At 53.0% G+C, this 16,440-nt stretch overlaps 6 protein-coding genes across 6 annotated transcripts; 3 read left to right on the forward strand and 3 right to left on the reverse strand.

Moving 5' to 3' along the window:
- Window positions 1–1,636: 1,636 nt before the first annotated feature.
- J4E92_010272 (uncharacterized protein) lies at window positions 1,637–2,820 on the reverse strand (the record flags this gene model as incomplete). Its single annotated transcript, XM_051501611.1, has 2 exons — window positions 1,637–2,594; window positions 2,681–2,820. 2 exons carry the CDS (start codon window positions 2,818–2,820, stop codon window positions 1,637–1,639), a joined length of 1,098 nt encoding a protein of 365 aa, XP_051348242.1.
- A 1,422-nt stretch (window positions 2,821–4,242) lies between these two features.
- J4E92_010273 (uncharacterized protein) lies at window positions 4,243–4,796 on the forward strand (the record flags this gene model as incomplete). The annotated part of the gene is made up of 2 exons (XM_051501612.1): window positions 4,243–4,683; window positions 4,746–4,796. The coding sequence occupies 2 exons, from the start codon at window positions 4,243–4,245 to the stop codon at window positions 4,794–4,796; spliced, it is 492 nt and encodes a 163-aa protein (XP_051348243.1).
- A 641-nt stretch (window positions 4,797–5,437) lies between these two features.
- Window positions 5,438–7,366, forward strand: J4E92_010274 (uncharacterized protein; the record flags this gene model as incomplete). Its single annotated transcript, XM_051501613.1, has 3 exons — window positions 5,438–5,949; window positions 6,856–7,047; window positions 7,243–7,366. The coding sequence occupies 3 exons, from the start codon at window positions 5,438–5,440 to the stop codon at window positions 7,364–7,366; spliced, it is 828 nt and encodes a 275-aa protein (XP_051348244.1).
- A 614-nt stretch (window positions 7,367–7,980) lies between these two features.
- On the reverse strand, window positions 7,981–9,240 carry J4E92_010275 (uncharacterized protein; the record flags this gene model as incomplete). The annotated part of the gene is made up of 3 exons (XM_051501614.1): window positions 7,981–8,007; window positions 8,135–9,034; window positions 9,085–9,240. The coding sequence occupies 3 exons, from the start codon at window positions 9,238–9,240 to the stop codon at window positions 7,981–7,983; spliced, it is 1,083 nt and encodes a 360-aa protein (XP_051348245.1).
- A 1,368-nt stretch (window positions 9,241–10,608) lies between these two features.
- On the reverse strand, window positions 10,609–11,606 carry J4E92_010276 (uncharacterized protein; the record flags this gene model as incomplete). Its single annotated transcript, XM_051501615.1, has 3 exons — window positions 10,609–11,354; window positions 11,402–11,474; window positions 11,526–11,606. The coding sequence occupies 3 exons, from the start codon at window positions 11,604–11,606 to the stop codon at window positions 10,609–10,611; spliced, it is 900 nt and encodes a 299-aa protein (XP_051348246.1).
- Window positions 11,607–14,031: 2,425 nt separating this feature from the next.
- J4E92_010277 (uncharacterized protein) lies at window positions 14,032–14,850 on the forward strand (the record flags this gene model as incomplete). Its single annotated transcript, XM_051501616.1, has 1 exon — window positions 14,032–14,850. The coding sequence occupies one exon, from the start codon at window positions 14,032–14,034 to the stop codon at window positions 14,848–14,850; it is 819 nt and encodes a 272-aa protein (XP_051348247.1).
- Window positions 14,851–16,440: the final 1,590 nt, after the last annotated feature.

Consider the following 16,440-nt stretch of genomic DNA (forward strand, 5'->3'; position numbering starts at 1 on the left):
CAATGCTTTAAGCGGCGGTTAGTGATTGTTGTGTGCGACAGTGTCTGGTGACCCGAGCAAGCAAGCAAATGTCTCCTGTTCACAGCTCTTTTTCCAAGCATGTCTCTAAAGCTGTCGCAGGACCTAGCTGGACAATGGAGACGTATCATGCCTCGAGACGTTATTGATGTTCCTACCTACTACATCAATCTCCAAAGAGATGAACGCAGGCCAACACGTTCCAGAAGCGAGTCCAACCGAAACCATGTTTGCATATACAAACGATTCAGGCGTAGGAGTTACCAAGGAAAAGGTTCTCCGAGCACTGAGACGCAGACCACCAGGGCATTGTTGGTGATACTTCGGCTTCATATGTACACCGAGTTTGTTACGAGGGCAAGCGCTTATTGTCGATACAAGAGCAGGGTGGACAAGGACCGATGCAACTCGGGGTAGACGGACGACTAATAGCTTCTTGGATGCGTATGTGGATGACGACTTTGTCTCGTGTTGAAGGTGGAGTTTGGAAACGACAAGGACCGATGCAACTCGGGGTACATGAACCGCTAATAGCTTCTGGCAAGCGTAAGTAGGTGGCGGCTTTCTCGAATGTTGAAGTTCAACTTGATGTGAGACGGAAATTGGATGCGAAAGAAAAGGTGGTTTGGTGGTAAGTAGTGCGTGTCGTCCGGTATATGATTAAGAATGTTCGTGTACCGCTCACAGTTCCACAACTGTCGTACTCACCAAAATCCCTAGCCTCCACCCTAAGGCTACATCTCCAAAAGAAGCATCGTCCAGAGGCCAAGTAGCGTCGTGTCAGAACCTGCTAGCACCGGGACCGGGTACGCCGACCAAACCTGCCAATTCCAGCGTCCGGCGCAATCCGAAGCGCCTCGTATAGATCGACAAGCGCATTCAGCCTATTTCGGGACACTTGTCGCGAAAGCTCGCCATTCTCCATCCCAAAGCAGATCGAGTAGTCTCCGCAGACAGACCGCCTGAACAGCGCCGTCGCAACTCCGGTCGGCCAACCTACATAGGACGCCGCCCTGCCAGCCGAACCCAATTTCGAGGACGTGGCTGACCGCCGATCATCGGCGCTAACGACGTTCTAGCGCCTTGGCAGATATGCAGTCGCGTGGCTAGGGTCAAGTGGCGGTGATAAGCGGCTGGGCTGGGCAAGAGATCCTGTTTTGTAGCTCTCAGGCGTGCCGTTGGTGATGCGCTTGATGGGCGTCTCAATCGTGGTAAGCTGTAGGATCGGCTGGGGGGAGTATACCTCGTTCGGCAGGTGACACTGGCCCCGGGTGTCACAGCGTCGGAAGCCAAGCGCAGCAACTCGAAACAAGGCAAAGTAATCTGGGGCAAGGACGGGATATCAGTCTTGTGTGAATAATATTGATTGTGTGAACTGGAGACTCGTATTGGGGTATCATCGCGTCGGAAGACCCAGATCGAAAGTGCGACGGTAAAATGAATCGGGGCGAAAACCACCCAGCCCGAACCGAACCAAAACCGAAAACATGATAACAAATGATTGCCCATCCTATATCTGGAAAACGCCTTGATAATGCAACGCTATGCTATGCGATAAGCCCTTTCCTCTTTCTTCGTAAACGTATTATCTTTGCTTTGCCAGTAGAGCAAGCCGTTGCTATTGTAGTATGACATTCTCTTCCTGCTGGTATACGACGCCGCTCGTGTTCTGCGCGAAGATCTTTTGTATCGGAAGTGTGAGTGCGTTCATGATGTTCTCGCGGAAGTCCATCTTGACGTTGCTCTTCTCGAACCAGTAATGGCGGATGAGCTTGCCCTGGCAGTTGCTGACCTCGACACCGGGGAAGCCATTGGCCTCTCCGCACTCAAGCTCCTTGATGTATTGCTCGTAGTCGTAGCGGATGTACTCGCCGAAAGCGGATTGCTCGTGAAAGCGGGGTTGCTTCCATTGCGAGCAGTTTGCGTAGCGGGTGTCGTCGGGGCACTCGTGCCATGCCTTGAGAATGGGCAGGGTTTGCTCGTTGTTCTGAACAATCATGAAGCCGGTGTTGGTGTAGGTGCGGTTGAAGCGGTCGGAGTTGTACTGGGGCTCTTTCGCGCTCCAAGGGTCTTTGGCCATGACGAAGGAGTGGTGTGGCTTTACGTCCCAGTGGTTGAGCATCCATTCGACAGGGACGTGCAGGAAGCGGAAAGCAGCATCGGCGTCGAGGAAGATGATGAACTTGTAGTCCTTGATGTGGTTTGCAAGTGCAGAGGGCTTGATCCAGGTAGCGTGTCGGTCTTCGAATTCGCGGGCTTGAACGAACTTGTAGTCGTAGCCGTGGACAAGTGCATACGTGTAGTGGTTGAAGATGCCGCCAGAAACGTGGTTGATGTTGCGCCAGTCATATTCGCCCCGTTCGTACTCCTCAGTAGACTTGAGGGGACGGGTCTCCAGATCCAGAATCAGGACGTCGCTGCCTAGGTTCTTCTTGTAGCGCGGGTTCGGTGGCAACGTGATGTGGCTGCCATTTGGTTCGCGAATGAAGGGCTCAGTCGGTGACACCTTCAGGTTCTGGTACAGTAGCTTAATGACATCGCCAATGGTCGAGTCGGTCTGCGCGCTGGCTGCTGCTCTGTAGGGTCTGTTAGCTTCCGCCGGAAAAGCATTGATTAGGCCATGGCCCTTCCATCCCAAGAACCATGAAATGACAGCACGTACAAGTTAGACTGGCCATGTGGGAAAGTCACCCGGGGTGGACTCTGCCAAGCCATGAAGGCGAAGATGAATACCAGGACACAGCCAGCGCTCACCGAGAGCGCGAGCAACGGGCTCCGACCTCCAGTCGACGGTAGCATCATCTTGGGCGGCGTAGATCCAGGAAAGAGGATAGATCCAAACGAGCGACGCGAGAGTGCAGACGGAGATGTTACGATGGCGATAGGGGGTACAGCGTGCTGTGGCAGGGCGTCGGGGGATCAGCACATTTTAAAAGACGACAGACCCGCCAGCTCGTCAGCACCAGCCAAGACGCGCAGGAGGTGGCATGGGGCGCTGGGGGCCGGCGAGATTGCGCTTGGCAGGCCCTTCAGCCTTTTGCGGTGTCCCTGCAGCCAGACGCCCCCGAACCTGGATCCACTGGCGGTGCTAAAGTGGCTTCTGGATCCCGTCTTGGGGCGAATCAGATGCTGGCCCGCTGCTGAGCCGTGAATCTTTCCAAATGGTGTTGATGCACGGTTCCTGCCGCGCTGGTAAACGGCTGGCACGGCATCACAGTGCAGTTGGCGGTCATGTGCCGCTGTGGCTGACAGCGCATCAATATAGACAAAGTCGAAGCTGTCGATGTTTTCCGAGAATCATGGAACAGCTATTGTTGTACGTGTTGGGCTCGAGGCCATTTCCAGTGCGACCGGACGAGCGAAGATGGTGGCAAAGGGTCCAAATTGGGGCGACGCCTACCAGAAACTGGTAATCTCCCCGCCTGGCTACCCGCCCCACTCGACATCTCCATCCCGCCTCCTGACATCTTCGCTGTTCCCGATAAGCCAACGCCTCCTTTCCAACATGCAGAACCACCCCGCATCCGACGCCGCTGTCTGTTGCTGTCTGAAACGAACCTGTGTCCACTGCAGCGAACGCTGTGTTTCCTGGGCGGTGCCACAATATGCGGCTGCTGACTGGGCGTTCCGCACTTCCGTGGAGCAATCAAACGTTCGACATTGTCAGCGTCAATGCAATAAGCTCGGTGATTACTACACCTATGGGGCTACGATGGATAGCCTAGGTATCACTACTGGTCCTGATCAGTGATCATCTCTGGGGCCGATGTCTATTTCTTACATTCTTGTCGTCAGCCTGCCGTTTGGCGTCGTCGACTTGTCAAACCTCGAGTACGCGACACAGCTCTGACTCTCGGTAACTAGCTGCACGGGTGTTCTTAACTTAAAACTGACTTCGTGACGTTGCTGTATAGACCTGATGCGGCGTAGCCTGGTCCGCATTGTATGCATGCAAACGCCAACCGATACTCAGGTCTACAGGAACTGGACCTGATCTGCCACTCGGTTTTTACCCACCCTAGCGCAATGCTTGAATGGACGACAGAGAACTGACTTGCTTGTGGCATGGTTTGCTTCATCTTCCATGCGCTTTATCGCGCGTTCTCTTTGAGACGAAGCAAACTTCTCCGTCAGCTGGGTATGTATACCGGATCGCGCCACCACCTTTTCTACATACTTAATACATAACAAGCCATGAATTTAGTTCGCAGACTCCAAAATACAATGACAGAAGCAGGCCACCAAATGGAAAGTTCATCAACCCCAAGCCAGTCTTCGGCACCACAATCCTTCGTACCCACGAATCCCAATCTCATCGACACTAGTAGCGAAGCACACCAACATGATGAGTCCAACGCTTCCTCTACCGACGACCGAAGCGATAATGACTCACGAGGCTCCGAAATCCCGACACCAGAAGGCGAAACGTCCGGCACATACACCCCCTCACAACTACTCATGGCCATATTCGTCGCAGTGGTAGTCTTCCTCATACTCGCAGTCTACCAGGGCATCTTGTACATTCCTGGTGCTCATCCCATCACCGCCGCGCTCGCCACGGTCTCGATCTGTACCGCGATCACTTCGCAACCCTCCTTCCTTGGTCGCTTCATCCACCTCATATTGTACGCGATCGGCTTCATGGCGAAAGTCATCGAGACATCGGTACATGGGGGTTATGCCCGTGGCTCAGAGAGTCACTCTAGATCCTCCTCACGCCAACGTAGTTCTGGCAGCTCATCACCAAAACCAAAGCCCGCGGTCCCAAAGAAGAGTAGCCGTATCAGTAACATGAAGATTTAGCTCACCACTTCCACGCTCCTCTGGTCCTTGTATGCTTGGAGACGCGGCGAATAGAATGCCAGTAGTAGAAGAGCCTCCTATGGAAGAATATTTTGACCCTGCTCCATGATGAGATGTACGGGCGGAGGCACGAGGGATAAGAGCGCAGCGGCAAGTACTTTGAAGTCCACCTTTTCCCCTCGCCCTTGGCTGCTGTAGTAAATGTGGTAGATGTAGGCTGTAGAACATGCCTGTATACACAGTCGGTCAGCACAGGCAGTCTATCGATAAAGTATCAAGATAATCCTTCTTCCCAAATTGTGGTCCAAGACCTTTTTGGCAATGGCAAACTACAACGTATTGGTCTCTGATCTTATGACACTTATCTCTACCAGGCCGCTCACTCGGTATAGTTCTGAATGCTTCGAGAAGACGCGAAGATAAGCCAAGCCGCACTCTTTACCCGGACGCCCATGTACGGATTCGCCAAGCGCATCCACTATACTCTCGTGTTGGTGGCACAGATGCGCCGCATACATGTGTATACAACCACCGCCATCCATCTTGTATAATTCCATCATTCTGCTTTGCGTTCCCGACCTTGCCTTCCCAATCACCGTGTCACTATCGCATCATCATGCGCCGCCATGTCCAACAAGTACCAACCTTGCTGTGCCTCCTAGGCGCATGTACTGGACTCCAAACGGAAGACCCACCGGCTACAGTACAATTTGACCTCGTTTTCCCCCCAAACTACTCCTTGATCGAACCCTACTACCCATCACCCGTCATCTTTGCGGTTCACAACTTCTCCGCCATCGGCCAGAACACTTTCTTCTGGAGCTGGAACATTACTGTTGCGATTAACACCGTCAAGGGCTATGAATCAACCACCGTCGTTGCCTCAGGTCAAAGCCGTCCCGATACCATCGGCGTAGAAATGTCACCTGATGTACTTCTCATAATTGAGCCTGTTTCTCAGTTATGGAACAATACCATGGACCTTCTTCGTCTGAGCTACACATTCGGTCTAACTTACGCTTGCGGCAACACGACTGGACTCTCGACAAATGGTTCAGATAACACAGTGCAGTTTAAGGGAGAGAGTTTCTTTGCGATATTGCCAAACTACTCAGACGAAGACAACGAGTATTTATACCTCGCAAGGAAGGGGCGCTGCGGCAGGCCGATCGGGTCTGTTGGGGTTCAGAAGCGGCCCTTCGGCAATTCGGAGCAAGACTGTCAGGTTCTCAACCCTGGTGTACAGCCTACGAAAACTTGTGCGCTACCCATCGATGCAAAGGTGACGAGATGGGCGGAGGCCGTGAAGAATATAGCAGCTAGGTGTCCTAATTGCACTTGGCCCGATACCACTGGGCTGATGGGTAATTGCATGTCGAAAGCGTCTAGGAAGAGCGATCTGGAAACCCGTGGTACGATTCTGTTCATAATTGCAGCCTTTCTTTTGATTGAAATTTACCCGTAATCTAAAACCAACGCTGTTGTCTGGCAACAGCCAATCTGGTTGGAAGACGTCGGCTGTGCACCAATAGAAGTTTTGTGTTTGCTCTAGGGCTGTACCGCGTGCTTAAGGAAGGATGAACCTATCGCTCGTCAACACACCCCGTCGTCCCTCACCTACCTTGAGAAAGAGACCACGTCTACACAAGGTGAAAACAACTCAAACTCTTCCACAAGCAACATGCTCTCGCGATCCTCCGACCCAGCCTACATGACCATCGCCTGCCCGCGCAGCACGGGGATCAGTCCCCGAAACAAGATACCAACTGGTATCGTCGACCCGGGTGCGCATCCAGCGTGCACATATTGGCACGAGAATCTGGACAACAGCCTCCCTTGTTGTATCCTTACCTATTTTTACCTCATCACGACTGAAGAACTATTTGCGTGGGTCGGTATTAGTGTATGCGCTTTATGACTTGGAAGAGCTGATGAGATGACAGAACCCCTCCCTTACTAGTGAATGCGGAAATTACCAAGTTGGCCATAGCTACTGCGTTGAAGTTGGTACCAAACCCAGCTATTCTGCGATAGCTTTATCGGCGGTGGTATGTCCGACTCCTTTAAGCTCCGGGTCGTCTTCTACGCCAGTCTCTCGTCCCTCCACAACGTCGCCGGTTACCTCAACTTCCCCCATACCTTCTTCCACGCCGGCAGTGACCACACTGTCTACAACATCTCGCGCATCTTCTTCGACATCCTCTTGGATTGGAATCGCTACAATGCGTCAGATATTGGGCCGATACCTGGACTTGTGTTGGCGCTTTATGATGTAGCTTGGCCGCGACATGATCTATACACGCTCTTCTAGGCGGAACTAGAGCCCTGGCGTATCCGATGGATATGGTGTGCTGCACCTGCGTCCCCCTCCCCCTCTTCCTCCTCCTCCTACTCCAATCGCAACGACGAAGAAGCGTATAGTCCGATGTCGCTGTCGGGATTCGAGGAACAGCGCCGCGATGTCAGGGTTTATAAGCCGGATAAGACGTTCTTCAACGAGGTGTATTTCAACAAGGAGATTCTGTTGGAGTTGGCTGAGGATTAGTATTACAAGTTTAGATTGTTTGTCCCGAATCGGGAGCATCTTGAGTCGTTTTTTGGTGCAGGGTGGGGTTATGAGTGTGGTGTAGCATGTGATGCGTGAGCCCGAAATACGCTAGACGGCGACGTGGATTTGAATATGTAAGAATGTATTGATGATGGGGTATCGAGCAAGTAATATATACAAGAAGAGGTGAAGTCTATGAAATGACGTGATGCGAAAAAGAATACAAGACCCCATGCGGGGGATGAGCGCACACCTGCAAGACAGCCCAGAAGTCTACATTGCCTTCGTGATCTCATAATTTTAGTTTTCATACCGACGTAGACTGCATAGCATCTGTTCGGTTTCTGCTTTGAACGAGGTCGTAGTGAACGCTGCTTAGTGACCGCTCTAATTTTGCTGCCCTAGATCTTCGCCAAGCTGTGGAGACCATGGGTATAGATCCAGGAATGAGATGTTATCGTCTTGACTATGGACGAAACTTTCACCAGACCTTGGAAGAGTCTGGTGATGATACCCGGAAAATGATCCTTGCGCAGACGGAATGTCCTGATGTGTGTTGTAAGGTGATGTTGCGGAATGTAGCGATGTTGAATAGAATGAAAAAGGCGACGCTAGAGGGCTGTGATGGGTTTGAGCCGCTGGACCGTGTATCGATGTAGGTCCGGTGTATAGGTGTGTCGAAGGAAAATACGATGAAGAGGCGGCGTCGAACGGTTGGTTGCTCGGTAGGGTACTCAGATCCGTCGACCCAAGATTGCCGCTTACATTTACTGGCGAAAGTGGGTGCCCGAAACCATGGGCAGGGCGAAGAGGATACAAATGCTGAGGCGATGGCCAGCCTTCCTGTCGGACGGCATTGTATGGCGCAAGATTCTGTTGGCCGAACTGGAAGGGCCACACAGTTCGGTGGAGTGATGCCGCTTCTACGGCTTGCTGAAGATCATTATGAAGTTCCTGAAAGGCTTGGTCCTCGCCTGCTGCAGGATCGTACGATTGGGATGGTATCGAAAGCCCATTTCCAGCGCCCCTAATATTGAAAAAGTCGTGTGCGAGTGAACCCTCAGCTGGTGCTTGCTGTATGTCGGGTAGAGTATACGAGACCTGGTTTGGGTGTGCTGCAGGTGCATGGGTTTGAGGGGTCTGCGGTGCCGAGCCGAGCTTGGTTGGGGTAGGCCTCTTGGCTGGTCGGCGACGAGGTGTAGAGCTCTTGTTGGCTCTGCGTGAGGGAGTCGTAGCAGTGTCCGTTTTGTTCTTCTTTCTCTTGACGGGATCGGGGTGTAGACCCGGCTGGCACTTGCGCTCGTGCTTCAACAGGGCATCATTGCGAGTACACACGACCTTGCACTTCTTGCACATCAAAGGGCTCTCATTGGCCGATGGATGTTGGGTCCGTATGTGTCGTGCGAGGTTGTTCGTCATGTCGTCACCAGTGAACGGCACATTGCACTGTCCGCACCGAATCTCATCAGGGGATGATGGTGGCGGCGAAGGCGTGGAGGGGATGAGGTGCTCGGGTGCGTTTGTATCGACCAGCGGCTGACCATGTCGAGGATTGGCTGAGCCTTGTGTGAGTTGCAGCGGTAGGCCGTGGCTAGAGTTCGCGTGCGCGTGTACGGTGGGAGGGATGTCGTTGGCTTGATGTTCGGAAGGCGGCGTGTTATTGAGCTGGTAGGGAGGTTAGTCATGGATGCGCAACGAAGCAGAGAATGGCTTACATGAATGCCATGCTGCGACCAAGGATTAGGGGGAGGTGCCGTGACACAATGCGACCCTACGCCAGTGAGGTTGTATGCCGACTTGCCGGCGCCCATGGAGGAGCGCAAGGGACGCTCGAGGCGTTCATCATCGTTGGGGTATATCGGCGGCGACATGCTGAGATGTCGCCCTCCCTCTAGTCCTGTATGAGGTGGGACGAAAGGGGGGTGAACCACCCAAGGTGGTCAGCGGAGGGTTTGAAGGTATGTGTCGCGGTTTGGTCCAATGCGATCTGGTCGAGGCGCATCATCGGTGGGTGAAACAAACGTCCGAAGGAGGGCTGGGGCAGCAGACTTTATGCATGGAAAGGTGCTGCGAAGCCGTGAACGGAGACAGTCCCAACGACAGCCAATGTGGTGCGCCTCCAGCCCGTAAGTGTGTAATTGCTCCTTTGCTCGTCCTCCCACGCTGCATGCTCGTCACAAGAAGGCTAGCCGATGCCCCGTGCGGGGACTGATGTATGAGGGGAGAATTCGTAGGGCTAGCCTAGGGGAAGGATGCCGGAAGGATGCCGAGGGCTTTGGAGCTTAGATCGTAACTAGGATGACCTCGCAGGGTGGAGCAATGAGGACGGGCAATTTGAAGTCGCGCGTTGGTATCTCGTAGAGGGATGGACGGGGCGAATGCGCAGCCATGCAGGGAGCTTAGCAATTCAGCGACTGGGGAAAACGCGATTTGTACGTCACAGGGAATTGTCGTATGAGGACGTGGTACCAGGAAAGCGCAAGCCACTCAGGCTAGTATGCTTCGAGTCGAGGCGGTGCACAGCAAGGCAACCACGAAGCATGGAAGCATAGAAGCTTTTGCGCCTCAGATCTCATTTCCGCTCGCCGCACTGCAGAGGCAAGAGAAATGCAGCAGGAATGATGAGAGGATCCATAATGGCATGGACGCGTCCCCATCGCGAGCGCGGGAGTGCCTGGCGTCACCGCGAGCGGGGTGTGCAATGCACAGACCGCAACAGAGGCACCTGTGGACCTATCGTGATCGCAAGCGGGAGGCGGAGCAGCGAAGGATAGTGGCAAATTTTCAGAATGCGCGCAGCTGTTTGGTGTTATGGGAAGCTCTTTGCGCCCAGGCTGGGGGACTCTTACCAAAGCTTCTTGGGTGGTGTGGGTGGAGCGTGTAATCTCCATCAACTGCTGTCCTGCGCACGCCAGCCAACTTGGCGTCGTGGCTTCGCTCATGAAAATTTTCTGAACATGAAACAATGCCCGAACGAAGGTCGAGACGCGTCCTTCGTAAACATGCTGGCGAAGGACGGGTAATTCATCTTGTTCGACGGATGACGTCGGTGGGTGAGGGGTACCGACTCCGTGACGCTCGAAGACGGCGCTTACGGCTATCTCAACAGTCTTCGGATAAGATCTTGGCTTCGTACGTGGCACGCTCAACGCAGTGTCAAAGCGTATCGCACGCTGCATGCAGTCAGCAACGTGAAACGGGTTCTGGCCAGAGTTCGTGCGATGTGATGGTGCATGGAGCTACAGCTTCCCCTTAGTCGGACTGTGACCTGTCAGGGCAAGGTACCACTTGACACCACACATGTCGATCCCGTTGTTCCCACAAACGCCCGCCTGTCGGGCCCTCTCCAGTATTGCATCATATTCATCTTGACCCTTGACGCCGATCGTGATCGACACAAGGCCCTCTGGATGCCCTTGTCTCCCTGGTATGAAACTCAGCCTGGCGTTCGTGAAAGCCAGCAGGTCGCGACTTCGCACGACGCCAAATATCGCTTCCCACTCCCGTGCGGCCGCTTCGTGGCCAAGGTCGCCAGGCTGCAGGCGCAGTACACAGCCCTCTAGCGTAAGGTGTTCGGTCCGCTCCATGGCGGCCCTATAGCGGTCGATGTCTGAACCGCAAGCATGCCATGGGGAGAAGCGAGACTGAACTGGCGTTGGATTCTTCGGACCCGGTACGTGGGAATCGAGTTCTGGCATCATGCCGCCTGTCACCTCGTTAGCCGTATAACCTTGCAATTGGTAGATGCCTAGCGTACCCTTGATGCCCTTTGGATGGTACTGAATACACACCGAATCCGCGTAACTATGCTCAAAGATGACTCTGGACAATCCCTTCGCTTCGATGTATTCGCGTCGCTTCTTCGCATCTTCTGTCTGCATGATGATCATGTATCCGCCGTCACCGCGCTTCTCGATCAGCCGTCCGGCAGTCGTCCCTGGTTTAATGGGCGAGACCACCTCGATGAAGTCGCCTCCGATTGGTACTGCAGTCATGTTAGTAGCTGGAGCTAGGAAGAGAGAGCGAACGTACTGAGGAAGTTCTTCAATCCCCATTGCTCAACCGCTGGATCCTCGAAGACTACTTCTGTTCCTAGAACGTAGGTCTAGCATCTTCGTTAGTTCTCTATATGCCCACCTTAGCATCGTTGGCCTACAAGAAGCTGCTTCGCGCGTTCGATATCCTCCGCGACAAGTGCAATCTGGCGTAGACGCGTTGGTGCCGGAGCAAGAGCCATGTCTGCTTGAGGTTTTTCCGAAGGAGCTATCGAATGGCCTACGATCCAGTTGAAAGAGCGAGACGATGGATTCGGGACGCGTAATGCCTCATTGACGCTTACTCGAGCTCAGCGGCTCAGCAGCGAGTAGCTTGTTCCCCGCATCAGCAGCCGCGGCACGTCCTAATGCGGAAGCTACAATGTTAGTGCACTGGATTAGTAGAGCATCAATTGAGATCAACGGAACGATGGATGATATCGTAGGTATCGACTGAGATACGTATCCCGAGCGGTGTTGTGACGTCGTCAGGGCGTGATGTTGCGATGTTTCATCGCGACTGCCACCTGGTCGGGCCGAAGTGCCGAAGCACCGATGCTCTCGTCTGATCTCCAACGCGCCTTCCAACAACACAACAACAACCTTCTTTTCACTTCCGCCGCTGATGCGCATCGACATTCACAAGTGAATTCATCTAGTCATCACGGCGAAGAAACGACACGAATTGCGCTCCTTCCTTCGTACGCCTCTCGCGTACATCACCCACAACATGGAGATGGTTGGGCTCCAATGAGTTGTTTGCAAGACCACACCGTAGCCTGGAGGTACACAAACCCCTTAGATCGATCTCCTATCGTCAGGTGCTTCTGCGAACATCTCCGGACTAGGTTTGACGATGCATCACGAAAAGCAGCTTCTCCGTATACGTGGGTCTGTTTACTTACCGACTGACACATCTCTTACTTTACAGACCTTGACAGAAGGTCACCAGGCTTTTGGAAAGCTTGCCTCACCGCGACTGAGCTTCTGCGTGTGAGGCATATCAACTGACGATCGTTTGCTGACTTTACTCTATGACATGTCATGCCGCCTTCTTCAGGTCTATCTTCAAACGTCGATAACAGTACTTCGTAAACAACTTCAGGACTCAATCCACACACAGCGGCCTCAACACGCATCTTTCTTTATTACTCTGGATCCACTGGGTGGTTTCATAAGGTACGCTTGATGTGACATGCGAGGCCCGACCATCGCCACTTGTCACTGTTGCTATTATGTACGAACTTCACAGGCGTTTGCCGGGCAAAAACATCTGTCGCAGTAAGCCATCGATCCTTGACGTCAACCAGGATACAGGTCATGGTAAGAGACGACCAAGCACCTGACTACCGGCTACGACCTTTATCTACCATAATCCCCCCATCTACCGATCACTGCGCATTATCAACCTTTCCATACATCTCCTCACTGATTCTCGGGGGTTATAGGCTTTCGGTCATATTTTCTTAAGCCTGCATCCACAAGAGCTAAATACAGCTAACACCCAACGTAGGCTTTCACGTAGTACGAATTGATCTTGATGGCCATTCCCGAGACAAGTCTCGATGAACTTGATTTCGCCAGTATTACTGGACGACGGCCTTCTTGTCATCGCACCTGTTGCCTCATCCGCCAACTCCGCATCAAACCTTCGGAGGTCTTACGTCTAGTTACATCTAGATCAAAGAATGCGCTACTCTGATCGACCTTGAGCTATGGACAGTTTCGCTGCGTATACCGGATGCTCGTTGTGTGCGCCTACTGTTGGCGTTGCCATATCTTGGTAGCCATCCTCTGGTTCGCGACAATCGGCATATTGCGAGCCAGTCAGAACTAATCCAATACCAACGACACAACATCCTCTTCTACAAGAAACCGAGTTCGAGTCGGTAATCATACTGGATGTCTCAATCATTACAAAGTACTCGTCGAAGAACGATTGCCGGTGGCTTCTTTCACTTTTGGTAGCATGTCCGGAGAACGTACTACACACCTGGAATAGGAAGCCGCCCAGGTTCTAGCTGATCAGGAGACCCTTTTGCCGCAAAGAAAGAGATCACCTCCTCACAATCACGGTCACGGCTGACCCGTTGAGTCATCCAAACCTGTCGACCCCTCCCTGATCAAGACAAAATTCAGCCCATCAAGATTATCAGTACGTCATCTGCGTCTGTTTCTGACGCGCTGAAGTCCATTTAAGGGATATACAAACGCTTTCGAAACATAAGACACGCGCCTATTACGCGTTTTTACGCGTTGTGAGCTTCTGTAAGCGTCTTGTCGGCTTCACCACGGTAGCTCGGGTCCGGTGCCCGAGCGCCCACCCTGCCTGTTCAAATTCGTCTTCGCGGTCACCTTCGATTATACTCTCTTTTTACGACTCTCATTCAGCTTCGAAACATCCGTTCAGCCTCTTGTCATTCTTTATAAAGGCCGCTGTTCCCGTAGTCGTCTTCCCTTTCTTCGGCCACTCCCTTGCTTCTGTTCCGGAGACGACGAGTCAACCGTTCTGTTCTACGTTTTCTAGGTAAGTTCCTCTTTTCTGTACTGTTCTGTTCTGTTTAGCGTTCAGCGTTTTGCTTTGGCCGGAGCTTCAGTGGTTTATAGCTCTACAGTGAGCTTGTCAAGATGTCGGACTCTGTCAACAACTATTTCTTCGCGATCGCGGCGGCAACACCGCTTCCTTCTATCGAGGGTCAAGACCCTATCAACAACGGCAACCTCGCGCCTCCGCTACCTCGCACTCGCTCTCAAGTCTCCGCACTTCGTTCACCTTTCACGGTTCGACCCACTGTCCTTTCCGCACCCGTTGCCAAGAAGTCGAGTACAAAGCCAAACAAGAAGCGCAAACCTGAATTCACCATCTTCGTCGACACCGAGGCCGCCAACGACGTCCCGAGGCCCATTCAGACGCCCAAGCGGTCCAAGACCAACAGCCTACGCACTCCGCTCGGCGACAGGACCTTCTCTACTGCTTCAACGCCCTCGCCGTCTCCTCGTCTTCCCGACACCCCGTTCCGCTTCTCGCCTACCGACCCTCTCTGGGAGAATACCGAGAACTATGAGCCTTGGACTGAGACTCCTCCTTCGACCCCACTTGGTCCTCCTTCCACGCCCCTCGGTCCCACCGCCTCGGTCGGCCCACCTCCTCCGCTGTCCGCGCGCGCTCTTCGTCCTCGCCGTGATCGTGCTTCTTCCTTAGCCAATCTTCTCCCCCCGGTCAACATGCTTGCCTACAACATGCTTGGTATCCAGAACTGGAGGATCAGCTCCATCGGTATCAACCTCGCCTACCGCAAGGTCGCTAGTAGAACCCACCCGGACATGGTAGCTCCAGCTCAGAAGGAGCTCGCAACGCTGGACATGCAGCAGATCAACGCCGTCAAGGACATGTTGATGGACAAGGCAAGTCTCAATTGTACGAAAGGAATACGAGACACATACTGACCTCTATAGGACCTCCGCATCAAGTACCACCGCGACGGTCTCATCCCCTGGGTCGTCTGAGGCCCCGAGATGTTGTACCACGCTGATGATACGATGATCACGATACGACTATAATGCTGGGTTTGTGTAAGAGATACTGGAAGAGAGTTGTGTACAGGGTTTTGCCGCCTGTGGCATCCCAGTGTGTTTTCCAAACGGTTGATACGATGAGTATGAGCATGATGGTAATGGTCAGAGGTTAGTGTGGTAATGGACAGCGATGAATTATGCTTCATGGCAGTGGTAATGGTCGGTGGAGGAAAAGCGCCTTGTCTTTCTTGTTCTTCTTTTTCCTTACTTTCACGACACGACACGAGCTTATGGTGGTGCTACACGCACACATTCGCGCACAACGGATACGTTTTCATGACGCTGAACGCGACACGATGGTTACGAATACTGGTATGCTCAATACATTACATTCATTTGGATCTCGAGCGTTGCGATGATATACGAGTAAGTTCCTGGGTGACAATTTTGTGTCAGTGAGCACGTCATACGCCTTCATTCTCACGTAAGCTGCCCTGAACTTATGCACGAAATACATGACACAGCATATAGCACAAGAGACGCAGCACATCCAACCGCACCAAAACCAGCAAATAAAAAGCAGAGTGCACTCAATTTCCTCGATTCTTCGTCTATCGTACTCCGTATATCGTCGCCGGGTCGCCCCATAAGCTTCTCATTCAACGCGACCATTGAACTAAAAGCGAACTCCGTGTAATATGCTTCGCTAGTAACAACAACAAGTGGTCCGCCCCATTCGCCCTTCGGGTTGCCAAGGTTCCGGCCCGTCCCACTACAACATTCATCTCCGCGGACATCTCCGCGGCACACTCGATCGCGAAAAAAATGAACTGCCCCGCAGCGTGCCGTGCTTAGCGATCCAGAGCCAATTCGTCCCTCCCGTCGCAACCCTTCTGCATAACGTAATTCGTATCGGTCTCTCGATCTTCTCACCGTCCAACACCACGAATTCCATCAGTACCCCTCCGTCCTAATCCTCACATAACTATCCGCATTACTAACATACCCCCTGAAACTCGGTCCCAGACTCCAACTCGCCAATTCCCTGACCACATCCCTCGCGGCATCGCACAAATCCACCTGGCCCGTCTCTTCATTACTACACAGCGCCTGGTCCGTCGCAAAGCTCCAATCGCACTGGATATTCAAACTCATATCCATGAGCCACTCCATGCGCTCCTGCATAGCAGGGATCTGGGTAACGAGTTCGCGGAAGGCGGGCCAGACGATGAAGTCGACGATGTTGATGTGGGGCATGAAGAGTTGGTTGGGCGTGGGGCGGAACCATTCGGGGATTGCGTTGTAAGTTTCTGGGCTCGGGGAGATCATCCAGCGCATTAGGTACCAGAAGAGGTACATGGAGCCGAAGCAGGAGAAGGTGTTACCTGTGGGGGGTTTGTTAGCGATGACGTGTTTTTTTTGGGGGGGGGGGGAGGGGGAAGCGCCTGGTGAAATGTACCCTTCATATATACGCCGTGCACCATGCCGACGGCCCATTTGGTGAGTATGCAGGATTTTTTG

Source organism: Alternaria infectoria (assembly GCF_024043175.1).
Source record: "Alternaria infectoria strain BMP 0036 chromosome Unknown scaffold_33, whole genome shotgun sequence".
In the NCBI taxonomy this organism is placed as follows: domain Eukaryota; kingdom Fungi; phylum Ascomycota; class Dothideomycetes; order Pleosporales; family Pleosporaceae; genus Alternaria; species Alternaria infectoria.